At 37.0% G+C, this 15,664-nt stretch overlaps 2 protein-coding genes and 1 pseudogene across 3 annotated transcripts; 2 read left to right on the top strand and 1 right to left on the bottom strand.

Moving 5' to 3' along the window:
• Nucleotides 1–34: 34 nt before the first annotated feature.
• Nucleotides 35–10,208, bottom strand: LOC141838825 (coatomer subunit delta-1-like). 2 transcript variants are annotated; one of them, XM_074726415.1, is made up of 12 exons: nt 10,189–10,208; nt 9,808–9,855; nt 8,595–8,634; nt 7,027–7,250; nt 6,645–6,887; nt 3,996–4,164; nt 3,326–3,627; nt 1,703–1,889; nt 1,476–1,629; nt 671–733; nt 482–578; nt 35–388 (listed from the first exon to the last, which is right to left on the bottom strand). In XM_074726415.1, exons 2-12 carry the CDS (start codon nt 9,808–9,810, stop codon nt 299–301), a joined length of 1,572 nt encoding a protein of 523 aa, XP_074582516.1. In that variant the 5' UTR covers nt 9,811–9,855; nt 10,189–10,208; the 3' UTR covers nt 35–298. The 2 variants fall into 2 exon arrangements, with proteins under 2 accessions (XP_074582516.1, XP_074582517.1); XM_074726416.1 differs by lacking the exons at nt 8,595–8,634; nt 9,808–9,855; nt 10,189–10,208 and adding an exon at nt 7,392–7,515.
• A 641-nt stretch (nt 10,209–10,849) lies between these two features.
• Nucleotides 10,850–13,687, top strand: LOC141841793 (uncharacterized). The gene is made up of 5 exons (XM_074729986.1): nt 10,850–10,924; nt 11,777–11,885; nt 11,985–12,078; nt 12,403–12,580; nt 13,265–13,687. Exons 2-5 carry the CDS (start codon nt 11,799–11,801, stop codon nt 13,314–13,316), a joined length of 411 nt encoding a protein of 136 aa, XP_074586087.1. The 5' UTR covers nt 10,850–10,924; nt 11,777–11,798; the 3' UTR covers nt 13,317–13,687.
• Nucleotides 13,533–15,535, top strand: LOC141837552 (pentatricopeptide repeat-containing protein At5g66520-like; annotated as a pseudogene).
• Nucleotides 15,536–15,664: the final 129 nt, after the last annotated feature.

The following is a 15,664-nucleotide window of genomic DNA, read 5'->3' as shown; positions in this document are numbered from 1 at the left end:
GTCTAGCCACCCTACCAAACGTTCTGAAGTCCTGTTTCACAAAAAATACAAATATCTTTTTTCTTTGAAATAACCAAGCATAGGGAAATTCAGAAATATTAGGGTATCCATGAATCGAATGCACACCTTTGAACCAGCTCATACATGACTTCCCCTTCCTAATCTTTTCCCAGGTCAACAATCATCAATATTTGTAACCGAAACAAAATTGTTTTTTGTTAAAATAAAGAGGTCCTTTTGGGCAAGCAAAATATTGGAGAGCAGAATGGTTCAAGCTGCCAGCAAATATCTGTCATCATCAAACAACTTGGTAGGTATCTGCGATCAACTGAATCCTTTGGGAGTATTTTGGAGGAGCATTGTCTCTGAGTGGAATGACATTTACAACCTGACATATTTTCGGGTCTTAGATTGTGAAGCAACAACAACCAATAATTCATGCATAACAAAAGTGAAGGTATTAATCCACTGGTTTACTCACCTTAACATCACTATATGTGCTTGCAGCAGTAAATCTGACAGTAATGGGGAAAAATACTGATGGTTCAGCTGGAGGCACAACAAACTCCATTGATCCACTAACAATGGATAAAAAGGAAAAACAGTTAGATGAACCCAGAGAGGGCAGGATGGTTGAAATTAATTGAATGTAGAAGAATGATTCTTCAACCTGCGGTTAGCATGATCAATCAGAAGAATGGACCAATCCAATGTGGAATTCCTGGAGTCATACCTATACATAAATTTAGAAAGAAAGCAGTTAAAGGAGAAATCAGACAACTGGATTTTACAAGTATAACTTAAAGATAGCAAAAGCACAATCCACAGACAAACATGTTCTACCAAAGGAAACTTTGGCTGAACATAAAAACAGCATCAGGTTGGGCTTTCATGCCGTCTTCAAGTCTAAAAAATTGTCCAACATCAGTAGATCGACTTTTTAAACTCAATTTCCAATTTCCTCCCCAAATGTGTATCCCTCTAGTAATCTAGATATATATTAGCATAATGCTCTTGTAATTCCATTGACGTATCTGTTTTAAGCTCCCAAAGTACCAGGCGATAGTGCTTCTTGGACTCCTGTATGTATGATAAAATAATCACCAGCAGGAGGTTTCATGGCTATCCTTCCAAAAGTCTAAGAATCAGAATCTTCAAAACCAGTAATCATAGTGGTTACTTAAAAGCAGATCGAGCATCATATCCAATCAAGTAAAATATATTTTCTGATAATTTGAGTTTTGAATGATTTATTCAATTTGCAGAAACTCCCTCAATTATCCTGTAGACTTAGGTTAATGCAAAAGGAAATTACCAAGATTCCAGATATTACACAACATGAAGTGGTAACTTTTGGAAGAGTTATGTCCGCTTGTTTATCTTTGCTAAAAGAGACCCTACTGTGTGAGAAATTTCTAAACATCAGGTGAAGTATGATTATAACCATTTTAATGAGGGGAAAATCAAGTACTTACTTCCATTCTCCATCTATCTGCCTTATACTTGGCGGCTCCCTAAGTGCAGGGAGCGGTATGGAGATTACAACATTCTGCAAGTCAAACAATTCCGATGCTTCATACTCTATGTTCACGTAAGTTTCACCACCAGAAACAGAGGGCCAGCAATTGACTGTAGATAAATGAGGTTATAGTTAGACAATGCACTTTATTGGCAAGGGCTAGTACAAGGATGCAATACCAACCAGTCAAAGGCAAAGAAGCTTCATCCATGCCCTGAATTCTCCATTTCATAAGACCAACATCATTTTGACCTGCAGGGAATGGCCTGTTGGGATCTTTCAACCCTACAATGTGCTTGCTGTTGAATAACTCTTTGTTGATATTAGGATGGGTTTTGAAGCTAAGGCCAGGAACATCATGATTTTCAATCTGGAAACAAAAGGGAAAAGAACAAGTTTTCCAATCACAACTGTGAGTTTAACTAGAAATTGAATTCGTTGAAAAATACGTTTTCCCCCTCCTTTTTTTTTTTTGAGGAAAAGGGATCCCTATTGACCTTGGCATCAACTTACAAGATCTTTATCAACTTTGGTAAAAAGCACCTCCTTGTAGAAAAGGATGGTTATTTGCTTTATTTTTTGGGTGTAGAATTTCCAAACAAGCATAGTTGAAAGAAGATATGAACAGGTTTGAAATATCAATGAGTTGTGAGGCAATGCAAGCACCAATGTCTACCAAATGACTTTACCACGAACTGCTTTCCTTCCAATCTACTTGTTCAAACTACAGTTGCCATGACAATGTGTGACCCTAATACATTTTTCATCTATTTGCTCTCGGAAAAAAAGAAAATAACAAGGCATCACAAAGAACTACAAACTACTTTAAGTAAAAAAGTAAAAAAAAAATCTCATCAAAAGGAAATATCACACATGAAGCCACTTGGAGCATTTGCTCAAGTTCTCAGATGGGAGAATGTACCACCGGTATAACAGGTCTAAGAAAATTCTCATAAAAGGATCTGACTCTGAGTTAACTTAGATCTAATGGCAGAGTAGGATTTCTGAATCTAAACACCAGATGGATAAGGAAATACAACAAAACACTTAATTTAGGCAGTACCAGTAGATGCCTGGTAATAAGCATCAAAGCCTAGATATGATGCCACAGGTATTACATTTTATACATAACATCCCAATGATTGTTCTGTTTTTGCATTCATAGGTTGTTTCATTGATTATGTAGGTATGTTGTTTGGTCGCATTTTTGTTAATGCTGTATTGTATATTTTGGGTGTTGATCGTTACATTATGGCTTGAGATGCATTATATTGCAGATGGTGTCTATTCCACTGCTTAGTCTTGTTGCATTTGTTAGTTTTATTGTTGCATTCAGGTGACTTGGATGCTTACTGAAAGTATTGATGGTCATCTTTATTGTTAGGCTTAGTTATGTTTATATGTTCATATTCCCTTTTTTAGGTCTACATGGGAATCAATGGGGAATTATTTCCAAATGCCTAACCGTCGCATATAACAAAGTTGGTGGCTGCATATGCTCTTTTTTTTCTCTTGTTGACATATTTGTTCTCCCTCCAATTTTAGGAGTGCAGTTGTATTGGCTGCAATAGATTTTTTAGGGTGCTGAGTTTACTAAATAGATTTATTAGTTTATTTTACTATGATCTACTTTCACATTAATAGCTAGTAGTTGGTTACATATCAGCATGTTTAGAAATTGATTGGTATACTGACCTTAGATAGATGGAGAAAAATCAATCATAATCAAATAGAAAAGTTTTTTGAGGCAGAAGGGAAACTTCACAGTTCCTATGCAATTTTGATAGGTGGAAAAAAATAAAGAACCTGAAGTTGCACAAATCCATCTTCCTGGTTAAGAATTTGCAGGGAAAGAGTTCCCTGGATATCAAAGTTGTTAAGACCACCATCCCTCCTGATGACAACATTTAATCTTTCTTCAATGGTCAATGTGACAGGGTCAGTTGGTGGAAGAGAGGATTTTGACTGAGCAGCAGTTGGTTGCACATCCTCAAGAATAACTTCTCCTTCAGCTTTTAAAGACTCCAAAAACTGGTTTGTCTTTTGTGTTTTCCCTAACTTCATACCAAGGCCTTTGGAGGGAGCAGTAGCAGATGCAGATGGACGGCCTGAATGAGCAGAATCTTCAGTAAATAAAATAGAAACAGTTTAACATAACGGTAAACATTTCCACATGGATTATGCTTCATTCAAATTATATTTATTACTTGGACTATCTGTAGATGCACATAAAGTTGATAGTAGCTTAGCAAGCATCACCATCATGATCTATAGCCTTCATGCTTAATGAAAACTTTGTATAAAGCATCATCATCCACATCATCAAAATGTGTTTACGCATGAATATAAGAATACAAACAACCAAATATAACTTTTGGTCATTCAGGACTAACACCTTATGCAATAACAAAGTATTGTTTACACTTAAAAATAATATATATAACATGGTTGCTTTGAGAGCACATATGACATATACCTTTGGGCTTACTAGAGAAGGATTCCACATCAGTGCTCAATCCAATTCCAGATCCACTGCCAAAACCACTTCCAGAATTGGAAATGCTCATGTCATTAAAGCTACTTTCAATTCTTCGAGGACCAGACAAAGCCATCAATCCTCCTTTATCGCCTCTGTTTTTCTCAATCTGTGAAAACAAAGTAAAGTACAGTGGTTCATGAAGATAGCATCTTGGATTAGTTCAACAAAGCATAAAATATATGGATATGAAGAATTTCAAATTGTCAGAAATATTATCTGCAAAGGTATATTTCATAGAGAAACTAATTAAAAATGCAACAAAACTAAGAAAATAGAAGTTTATCTCTAAGTAAAGGAGCTGATTATAAAGTAGTATAGTAATGCAGTGTGCAGATGTTTAACAAGACAGATTTCAAAATTAGCTGATATTATATGATACCTCAACTTTCACATATCTAACTATTAACAAGGGATAGCAGCACTACTATCCACAAAACTAATAAACTATGGCCAAAAAATCATAACATCATCATGTTTTTCCACACAACATTTTGGATGCTTGAGATTTGGGTTGCCTGTGCAAGATCCCTTAAAAAGGCTAAGATTTTTAAAGTCTATAAGATTATGTAAGTGTATTAATTATAAAACACTGCAGTCTGCACTCACGGCTTCTCCTCTATTCACAATAATTTACTTGTGGTTATAAAGAATAGGAAAACAAGACACCAGAGGTCAGAGGTTTGCGAACCAAAGAGAATGTTAGTACCATAAACAAAGCTAGTAAACAATTGGCTTCACTTAAATATTTATAACAATGACAACCATGACAATAAACCATATTAATTTTCACTATATCAGGTCGGCTACATTGATCTTATCTCTCACACCTTTAACGACTAACTCACCTAACTATAGAATCTCCTGGTTATTGTTTAAGATGTCTATATCTTCTTAACATATTTTCTCATATTCTATTATTCATAGTAGAAACAGATTGTGCTACAATGTTATAAAAATTTCCATTTAAACTAAATCATATGACAATCACACATTAGTCAATTGCAGAATTGTTTTCCTTTCCATTCAACCACACGCTATTTCTAATGATATCTTTGAAAATGTCTCCTTCCTTTTGAATAATAGCTCTAAGATATCTAACACTCCTAGTTACAATTTCAAATTCATACATCGTAGTTTTTTTCTTATTATTGAAATTGTAAGTCATGAAGAGGAGCTTTGGTGCTACGGTAAAGTTATTGTCGTGTGACTAAGAAGTCACAGGTTCGAGTCTTGAAAATATCCTCTTGCAAAGCAGGATAAGATCGCATACAATAGACCCTTCTCCGGAATCCCGTATTGACGGAAGCTTCGTGCACTGGCCTGCCTTTATTGAAACTATAAGTCATATATTCAAATTTAATTCTCCCTCAAATCAAGTGGTCAATTTCAGCATCAAGCACCAATGAGAAGAGGTTGAGGGCATGGTCATCATAATGGGTCCAATTTTGCGGTTCAAACCATTTGATTCATGGTTTGAATCATCGGATCGGTGGTTCAAATTGTCTGACTTGCACTGCGAATCATCCAATTTGATTCAGAGGCAAAATGATTTGAACCGTATGCCTGAATCAGAATCATCCAAGAATCAGACAGATTCAGATTGAATCAAGCTGATACAGTTCGGAATAGGCGATTCATGGTTCAGGAAATAAGTTTGATAGGATTAAAAACTCCATACGTGTTTTATAATCAATGAAGTGTCTTCTTCGTCTGCTCGTCTGTTGGCTTCCCATCCTTATAGCTTGCCGGCGATATCTTTGTCCTCAGTAAATGTCTCCCATAAGGTGGCTGAGCATCATCGCCAGTGAACGACTTTGCCCAACATACCACAATGTCAACCACTACATTCTCAACATAACCAAGAGCATCAGAAAAATCTAGACTCCAATATCCAGCTCACTACCAGAATACAAGAAAATTCAAATTCTAGCATCCAAATTCCATTACTATTAGACAGGCAATAGGCTATTATTCTGTCCACTGTTTACTATCCAGATTCATCCTTTTTTATTGATTCATCCAACTCTGTTTTGTTCCTTTAGATGTTGAAAGTTGACAATTCTGGAGATATTTTGGATTTGATGATACTAATCGAAGACTAATAACATGTATTTACTCTTTAGTAGCTTAGCATCTACCACTTGCTGTTAGACTTCACTCATTTTCAAAAATGGTTATGTTATTTGGCATTGTGTTGTTGTATTTTGTTAATCATATTATAGTGTTAAATAAGATATTTTTACAAATTTTAGTAAGGTAGAATTTTTTGATTTATTTATATGTTCATGAGCCTTACAATTATGATTTGCAAAATCACCGAAATGATTCACAATTCAAACCTAGATTCGAGAACCTTGGTTGAGGGTTACACTGGACCATAACAACAATATAAAGTGTATGAACTCTATGAGCATGTATTTAGTTGTATCTTTACTATTATATTCTACTTAAGCCCAAAAACTCTCTTCATATTATCATATATAGAGAATTTTATAAATATGTACCAGTGTTGTCTATTCACTGTCTAGTTCTCTAGTACTTTTTTATGCATACATGTACATCATGCAGTGTAGATATAAAATATACCTTGCTTTTGTCAATCTCGCTAGCTTTCCGCTTCATGATATCCTTAGTCTCGTTAATTTTGTTTTGCATGACTAACTTATGCAATCTTTCCTCATGGCTCTCCATTTCGCAGTATTGTTTAACTTGTGCTACAGTCAGATTTTCTTTGTTGCCCAGTGAGATGGCTTCATCAAAAGCAAAAATGAGCTCAAAAGCCATCTTACACACACCCTCTTCATCTAGTGAAGGCGAATATTCAGGCACCTATACGCATTTAAGGAAACAAATTCAAAGGTGATGAAAGCCAAGCAGATTCACTTAAGTCAAGAAAAAGAATGGCATGCAGCATCAATAATACTGAAATAGTATGAAGACAAACAAGCTTTGATTGTAAGAAGGATACAAGTTTGGATAAGAGTCTTAGTGTGTCCAGATCTTCGAGAATGTTACTCTGTTTGTTTGTCACAAGTAAGAGATAAAGTGCTTCTATTGGTTGGTATACATAGCGCACATTCTCAGTCTCAACAAAAGTGTGTTGTTTTCCTGTTCCCACCAGCTTAGGGAAGGCAGCGAGCAGTCCTTCTATCCTTATTCGAGACATCTCCACAAACTGCCTTGAAACCAACACTGCAATTAAGATAGAAGGAAAAGAAAATGTTAGACAACAATCTCGCCTTTTGCGATCAATGAAACTAGTGTAGAACATGGAATAATAATAAATAATAATAATAACAGAACAAAAAAGGGGATGACTGCACAGGCTCCAACCTTTGTTACATTTTCCAACATAGCTAATTCAAACTTAAAATTCATCATCTTTCTTCCATTCATTAGCAGCAAATGAACTAAATTGGAAAAAAAGGAGAAATTATAGATGCAGCTGCAAGGAAATCACAATAGGTTATGCTGACAGAAAATCATGACTCCAGTGCCAAATTATATGAAATTGCAACTTCCAAGTTCCAATTAAATTCAGGTATGGTAATGATGAGTAAGTTAGAATAATTAAGCTTGTATACCTAAGCTTAGCAAAAGGCTAAACTACACAAGAATCATGGAGCATAGTTATTAAGGAGCTTGCATGACTGCACTTAGCTGCGTCTTGTGAGAGGAGGAAGAAATCGATCTTGAGAAAATTGATGAAGATTCAATTATACAAAACTGAAACATCCGGTGATGATGATGATATGCTTGAGGAAGATGATAAAGATTTTGATGATTTAGATATTTGATTTTTTTTAATTTGAATTATGCATATAACGTATTTATTTGCTAGTGAATTTTATATTTACATTATTATTTAATATTTTATGGGCATAGTTTTGTTAGTGAAATATTTTGACAGAAATTTTCTATATATGTTTGAATTGTAAAAATTTATACCCAGAGCGTCTTACTTCAGTAAGACGTGCTATTACAAATCCACGACATCCTATCACTGTAAGGCATTTGTAATAGGACGGCTTCAAGAAGTTGATTAAGATTTGGAAACCATGCCAAAGTTAGAAGAAAGAGTTCATATGACCTATATATGATGTTCAGAGTTTAGACTTGTTTAAGATCAATTTATATTAATTTATATTTGTAATTAGCTAGCTCAAGTCCACAATGGATGCAGGTCTTGAACTTGAAGGAGAAAATGCAGTGTCAATACTTAGCTAACGAGAAAGCATACAAAGTTAACAAGCAAGTTTGCATGCAACATATCAGGATATTAAGTCAACCATAGGATTCTCATGCTAAACAAGCAACAAAACAAAGACCAAATAAAGCTGAGATTGCAATTGACGAGACACGAAACTTCGGGGCAAGGAAACCAATTCTTCATTTGATAAACAAAAAAGATGGTGCAACATAATATGTTGACAACATATTCTCCAAGATGTTTATGGAAACTAAATCAACAACCTTTTCCATTCTGCATTTGAATGATAGAACTGGAAATGCTGAATTAAAATTGGAGAAACTTACCTTTTCCTGACTTAGTTACGATGGAAGCAGCAAGAACAACCTGATCCATATCAAACAAGTACTTAGCAAGGAATCTCAATTAATAATCCTATCCACATGATTTACTAACATATTGAAGATTGATTACAGCCATCATGGATATTCTGCTTCCTATTTTCATCACAGTTCTGAATCATGCTACTCCTAAATATTAGTAATGGTATATATATATATTCTTAATCAGTAGCAGAGTTTATTCATGCAGACACTTTGATGATGTTATGAGTGATTGTATGAGACAAGGATACCCTACTCACCCATGAAGGAAAGAAGTGAAGTTATTTAGGATCCACTCATGAAAGAGTGAAAATAAGCAATCTGTCCCTCAGAGGAAGACAGTACTGTGCACTCTTTTAGGAATAGAGATATGTTTTTCTAGTTAAATTCTTTGACATTAAACACTGTCAAGCACAAATGCCATTTATTTTAATTTCATAGGGATGTCATCCAATTTGAACTTTTCATTTATAAATTTGAAATCTTCTATTCTCATAAGTGCTCAAATAATTAGAGAAGGACATATGTGGTTTAGCTTTTTTTTTAAAAAAAAAGTATGTAAAAAATTGCAAAAACATAATCTGTGTAAAATTTTGATAGGTTATATACAGTACAGGTCAGTTACTATTGGTTGGACTGGTTATAACCAATATTTCCATTTATTTTTCTCTTTTGTCTTTCCCATTCCCTTTTATATTTTTCACACTTCCATGTGTTTTTCTAGTCTTTTTTTTTTACTTTCATTTTTCTCATTTGTCTCTTCTCTTTCCCCTTTCGCTATTTCTCTTCTTCTACACATTCTCCTCTACCTGACTCCTCTTGTTTTCCTTTCTCTCATACGTAGGTGTTACTAACACTTGAATCCATGTCAGCTATGGGAGTTGGTATTGGTGATTGGTATCAATTCCATTATTTGAAGATAGATAAATGCCATTTGTGAATAAATGAATTAAATTCCATATCTTGCATGATATATGTTTCAATAATATGTAAGAGTTCGCACTTAATCACTAATAGATATAACATATGCGAAGTCATTTTGATTAGATTGCAGATTCTCTTTAAAAACAAGTCAGCATAGACAGGATAAATGAGCATGAAAAACAATTAGCATGAACAGAATGAGCACTTAAATTACAAACGAAATCAACAATAGTTATCAAATTGTAATCCATACCATTGTGAACCAAGGAAGATCTTCGTCACAACACGAGAATCAGCAGATCTATAAAAAGAGATGAGCAGTTCCATGATAAGAAAAAATTGATCTCTCTATGATTCAAAGCCAGACGAACTCAATCTTATAGAACAAATAAGCGGCAAGAACTAGAAGAGCACGAATGCAGGATCCGTAAAAGGAAATAGAAAATCGAAAATTCCGCTTCCTAGCATCCAAACCGAAAAGTCTAGCACATCCACCAAGACATCAGATGTGAGTTCCGAAGCACAACTTTTCCCATCTAACGAACAAAGACCAAGCACCTGAAGATCTAGTAACATCGCGAACCAACAACGGCGAGAGAAACGCAAACAGATCAAGGAAGAGCGGAAGACTCACCTCAGATCTGAAGTCGAGGGTTAGAGCGGAGAGATCCGTCGAACTCCGACTAATAAATCAATCGCAAAGCCCGACAGCGTTAATACCGGCACGGAGAGAGAAACGGCTGGCGCGTTACAATGTAAATAACGCGCAATTTACATTTTACTCCCGTATTTTAACTTCTTCGTACATTGCTCCCTCTAGATTTAATATTATCCAGTTTTCTTCATCTTAATTCTTTGAAGAACTCGAACGCAGGCTTACAGCTACTACTGCTGTTGAATGAGAATCTGTTCGTCACCTGCAACTACAGCCTTACAGCTAGCTGCTTACAGTAATCCCAACTTGTGGTAGGCTTCCAGCTGCTCTTCACCATGCATGACTCTTCTCAGCTCTGTCTTCGCACGAGTTTAATTTACGATAGAAGACAAAATCTCAATCATATTGAAGATCGATGCTGTTTATGATTGCAGAACCTTGTTTTGCTTGTCTTCTCGGTAGACACGTGGCGAGCATGTGCTTCTTGGGATGGTGGTGCAATGTTGTGAAGTTTTTTAAACTTTTGGGGGACGTTTGGAAGGATGGCATAAATAGTAGGGGGTTAGATGAAAATTTGTCTGCACTCAAGTCCTTTTTATTTCTCTCCACGGAGACAGCTGCCACTCCGTTAGCAGCGTCGGGACGTTCGTTCGAAGAAGAACGACGAAGAAGCTGCCGCCTTAGGCCTGTTCTATCGAGGTATTCGCAAAGTCAGGTGCGGTTTCCTCTCGCATTATCCATTCTCTGCGATTTAGTTGAAGAAGTCGAAGGACTCTTGATTTTCGTTTGTTTCTTGAATGGATTTGGGAATGGACGATTTTTTTATCAGATTCTTCCTTCGCTACAATCTTCATTTCGTGCTTTACTTTCTTCTTCTTCTTCAAAAAGAAAAAGGAACACGAATGATTCTCCTTCATTTCCGTTGTTATCAGTTGACTAGAGATTCAGAGTTGGACTGAATTGATTCTCTCAAAAGTTGGATTGTCGGGTCTCTTTGTTGCTCCAAAATGATAAAATAATTTCTCGATTCGGTTTTTCTGTTATCTGCAATTTGAGAAGGGAATGGATATATGATATATCTATTACTTTATCATCTGGGACATAAAAGTGGATCGAGAAGGATTTCCAGCGATCTGTGGGAGAACTTGGGGCTGAAAGTTGATTCTATAAAAGTTGGAATTGAGAATAGAAAAAAAATCAAGACTCTCCTATATTTCGAACTTAGGAATCTGAGTTAGGCAAAAGCTAATTCTATCTCTGTTGATTCTAAACCATTCTTTCATTGAAGTAGTTAAAATGCCGAACCTCGTACGTTCTATTTACAAGATCCTTATAGATACTTGGTCCGGTTGGTTTGAGAAAAGAGCTCAGACATCATAATAGTATCATAGCCCTTATACTTTGCAGGTTCTTTATTGTGTGTTGGGAAGGTATGACATACATTCCATTACAAAGTTAATGTACTTGAAACGAAAAGAACTACAAACCTTGACTGCCTAGTGAACTTATTCTACTGTGGTTATCTTAGTATTGCTTTCTTGCTGAATCCTTCTAATCTGTCGGCCAGCAAAATTAACAAAAACATAACCATGGAGAAAGTTGGTGATGCAGTTGTGGATATGGAAAGTCTTGCACAACCGCCTGATGTATGCTGCTCTGGAAGTCCAAAGATGCCAGTGAGTTTTGATTTTGCATGAACAACATAAGTACAAGCTTTGGAACCTCTTCTCATTCATAGTGAAATGTGAAAATTTGAGTTAAATTTGTGCCCACAGAAGGCCCTCTCTCGCAAGAGTTCAATGCGCCCAGAGAGACATAATGGTGAGGAGCTAGAAGTAGATGAAACATTGAAAAGGCTTCTTGTGAAAGGTATGAGATATTTTATTTTCCTATTAACTGTTAGTTCATTCATTATTCCGAGAAACATGCACGACTGGTTGTTTTTTGTGGTTTAAAAAAAATCATATAGATTGCTTAAAATTTCTTGAAATGCTGATATACATAGCTTTTTTTTTGTCAAGCATATTTCCACTCCTGTACCTATTGGTGATTAGTGATTTAAACTTGTCTTTTCCCCAAGTTTTCTATATGAATTCTTGGACTGAAGCAATTATAGCTTGGTTTTTTCAATAAAATTTGACTTCCTTCTCTTAAGATGTTTTTGTTTGTCTTTGTTTCTTTTTTTTCCCCTAGTTGTACCTGCTCAGGTGGAGCAACTGAAACAGCCCCTTGTGCCTTTCAAAACTCTCCATGCTGTGCAATCTGTACCTAATAGCCCTGTTCTCCCAGATTCTGGAGAAGGAAAGAACAAAAGATTAAATCGCTTAACCTTCATCCATCCACGAAAGATTCTTCTATTCTTTGCAACCTTGTAAGTACTGTGGAAGCTTTTCTTGACGCAATCTTCAATATGAAAGTGACTAGAGTAATAAATACTGAGATGAATTTTCGGTTACGACAACGAAGACACTTTCAACTTCAATCTATAATTGTCCTATGTTCTAAATTTAACCTACTCAGTAGATATCCAACAACCTAATATTTCCCGTCCTTTTTACATTGACCTGCAATTCTGGAATAGAATTCATATCTACTCAAAATTGGAAGCCCAGATTTTCATTCTATGAGGTAATAGTACGCTAGCAGCATACGTAGTGATGTCTGGCAGTCATTATGGGCCTTTAAAAAGCAGTTGTAATAACTCAGAGGTATTACTCTTCATTAAAGCAAGGATTTAAGTGGTTGCAGTAGATGAGAAATTATTAGCATGTTTTTGTTGAACTAGCAAATTAATACTCTTGCTAGATTCATCTCAGCTCGGTGGTGACCACTGGCAGTCTGTTTTGTCGTGGTGTCATCTTCAATTCTTTGCTTGACGGCAACTTCATCTTTAGATCAAATTGAGATTGCTGATTGCATTATTTGCATTTCTTTCTCATGCATTAACCCGCATTTGTTCTTTGTTTGTGTAAAAAAATGACATCTTTTCAGAAGAGCCGTCAAGTGATCAAGTTCACTTCTTCTTTTTTCGGCTATCTCTTGCAACAATGAACAGGTCAAGCGTAGGGACAATGGTTCTCATATATTTCACTTGGGCGATTGACTGAAAAGACAAAAGTTAACTGAAGCTTTGCAGTTTCCAGTTACTTGTTTCAATCTCCCAGTTGTTTTTCTGAAGGTGCTGGCAACTTTTCAACCCATCTGTATCAATAGGGAGGCTCATAAATGTTCATCTCACTTCTTGCAGCGGTCGTAGAAAGTTGAAGCAAAATAAGGTAAGTAGGTAGTTGGTGTGAGATCTATCTGCTAGAATTACAACTGTAATGCTACTTAATTGCACCACCAAAATCCATGCTGTTTTGAATGTGCTGGCGTTATTGAATTCTGTTGCTGTTGTCTACTATGTACTTAGATTCCAGTTGTAACGTTGCAGGGTGAGTTAACATGTTTGTCTTGATATGAAAAATAAAGGAAACTTGGATTTAGGCATCCATTATTGTTGATTTTTTTGGTATTAATATTGTTAAAGATCCAAGCGGAAACCATTAAAATGTGTTTTTATGTTCAATTTAAGTCATTTTATATTCGTTTTTATTGCTTGCGTAAGGAAGAATCTTTGTCTTTTTAATTTTAGCATTCAGATTTTGTATATAGATAGAAAATAATAATAAATACTTTGCCATTCCTTGGCGGCGGCCGCCGTCGGATTCCTTGCGCGTAAGCTGGAGCTCCGGCGCGTCGGTCTCTCATCCGACGCCTTCACCGTCGCTTGGCTTCTCGCCGCCTGCGCAGTTCCCTCCTCCGGAGACCTCCGCCATGCTCGCGCCCTCTTTGCGCAGCATCGGACGCCCTCTCCCGCAGTCCTCCCCCATCGAACCCATCCGCCTCTACTGCCGCATGCTTCGCCCCGGCATCTGACTCGACCGACTCATCTTCCCCTTCCTGATCCGCTCGTGCTCCGTGCTTAGGTCCGAGGGCCTCGGTCGGGGAGTCTACTGCCTCGCGGTGAAGCGCGGGCTTGACTCTGACTTGTTCGTCGTCAACAACACCATCGCGATGCACGCGGATGCGGATGTTGTCTCGTGGACTGCATTGGTCACAGGGTACTCGGATTGTGGGCAGTTAGATCGTGCGCGGTGACTATTCGATCAAATGCCTGAAAGAAAACTCATTTCGTGGAATGCTATGGTTGCAGGGTACGCGAAGGAAGGAAATACCTTGGAGGCACCGCAGCTATTTGACAAAATGCCTGACAGAAATGTGGCTTTATGGAGCTCGATGATTTCAGGGTTTGCACAATCAGGTCGCTGCAAGGAGTCGTTGACAGTGTTCAGAGAAGTGCTAACAAGCAATGTCACCCCAAATGAATCAGCATTGGTCAGTGCAGTGTCTGCTAGCGCACAGTTCAGGGATTTGAATAAAGGAAAGTGGCTATAGAAGTACATTATGTATGGAACAGTTTTGGTGGATATGTATGGAAAATGTGGGAGCGTAAGAAAGGCCCTCTTGTCTTCAATGCTATGCTCGAGAAGAACGTATATCCATGGAATTCATTGATTGCCAGTCTGGCTATGAATGGCTCTGAAAGGCAAGCACTGACTCTCTTCTGGAAGATGCAGTTGGCTGGTTCAGAGCCGAATGCAATAACCTTCATTGGATTGTTGAGTGCCTGTAGCCACGCAGGGTTGATATGTGAAGGCCAGCAATTCTTTGATATGATGACTCAAGTTTACGAGATTAGGCCACTCAAAGAGCACTATATGGTTGCATGGTTGATTTGCTCTGTAGGGTAGTGCAGGGCTATTCAAAGAAGCTCTTGATTTTGTGGAGCTCTTGCTGGTGCATGTAGGATTCATGGAAATGTGGAACTGGGTGAAAAAGCAGGGAAGCAGTTGATTTTTGGAGCTCTTGCTGCCGCAAGGAGATGGGATGACATGTCCATGGTGAGGAAATTGCTGAAACAGCAGAAGGCTGCAAAGTTCCCAGGAAGAGCCTAGTCGAGCCAATCTAAGCCAACTGATCAGAAATCCAAGTGCAAGTTTCTCAGGGAACACAGCCAAAGCTTGAATAAAGGAGGAGGTTTGTGTTAGGTTGTCAGTCAACGTTAAAAACATAGACAAGGCAAATGTTATGTGAGTGCAAGTTTCTCAGGGATTACAATAAAATATGCTCGACTTCAGAGCTATCCAAGAAGGTGATTTCTTTGGGCATTTCTAAAGCCAGTTGTTGCCTTTTTTGCTTCGATTTCAATGGCATTCCATTTTGATTTAGACTGATTTGTTGGTTATAGATTCTGACTTCTGGCATACAACTCAATTTTGATTTAGACTGATTGTTTAATTAGCAGTTAAAAGGAAGAAAAGATGATCACTTTACAAATTTGTTTCACAAGTTGTATTTTTCAAAGGCAATTGTATAAATTGCATCAACACAATTTTGAGGTTTATTATGTGAA

The sequence above is a fragment of the Curcuma longa genome, chromosome 11 (assembly GCF_044706935.1).
Source record: "Curcuma longa cultivar G26 ecotype Majalengka, Jawa Barat chromosome 11, ITB_CL_G26_1.1, whole genome shotgun sequence".
NCBI lineage: Eukaryota > Viridiplantae > Streptophyta > Magnoliopsida > Zingiberales > Zingiberaceae > Curcuma > Curcuma longa.
Note: the sequence above shows the minus strand (reverse complement) of the source record. Positions and strands in the feature narration are given on the sequence as shown.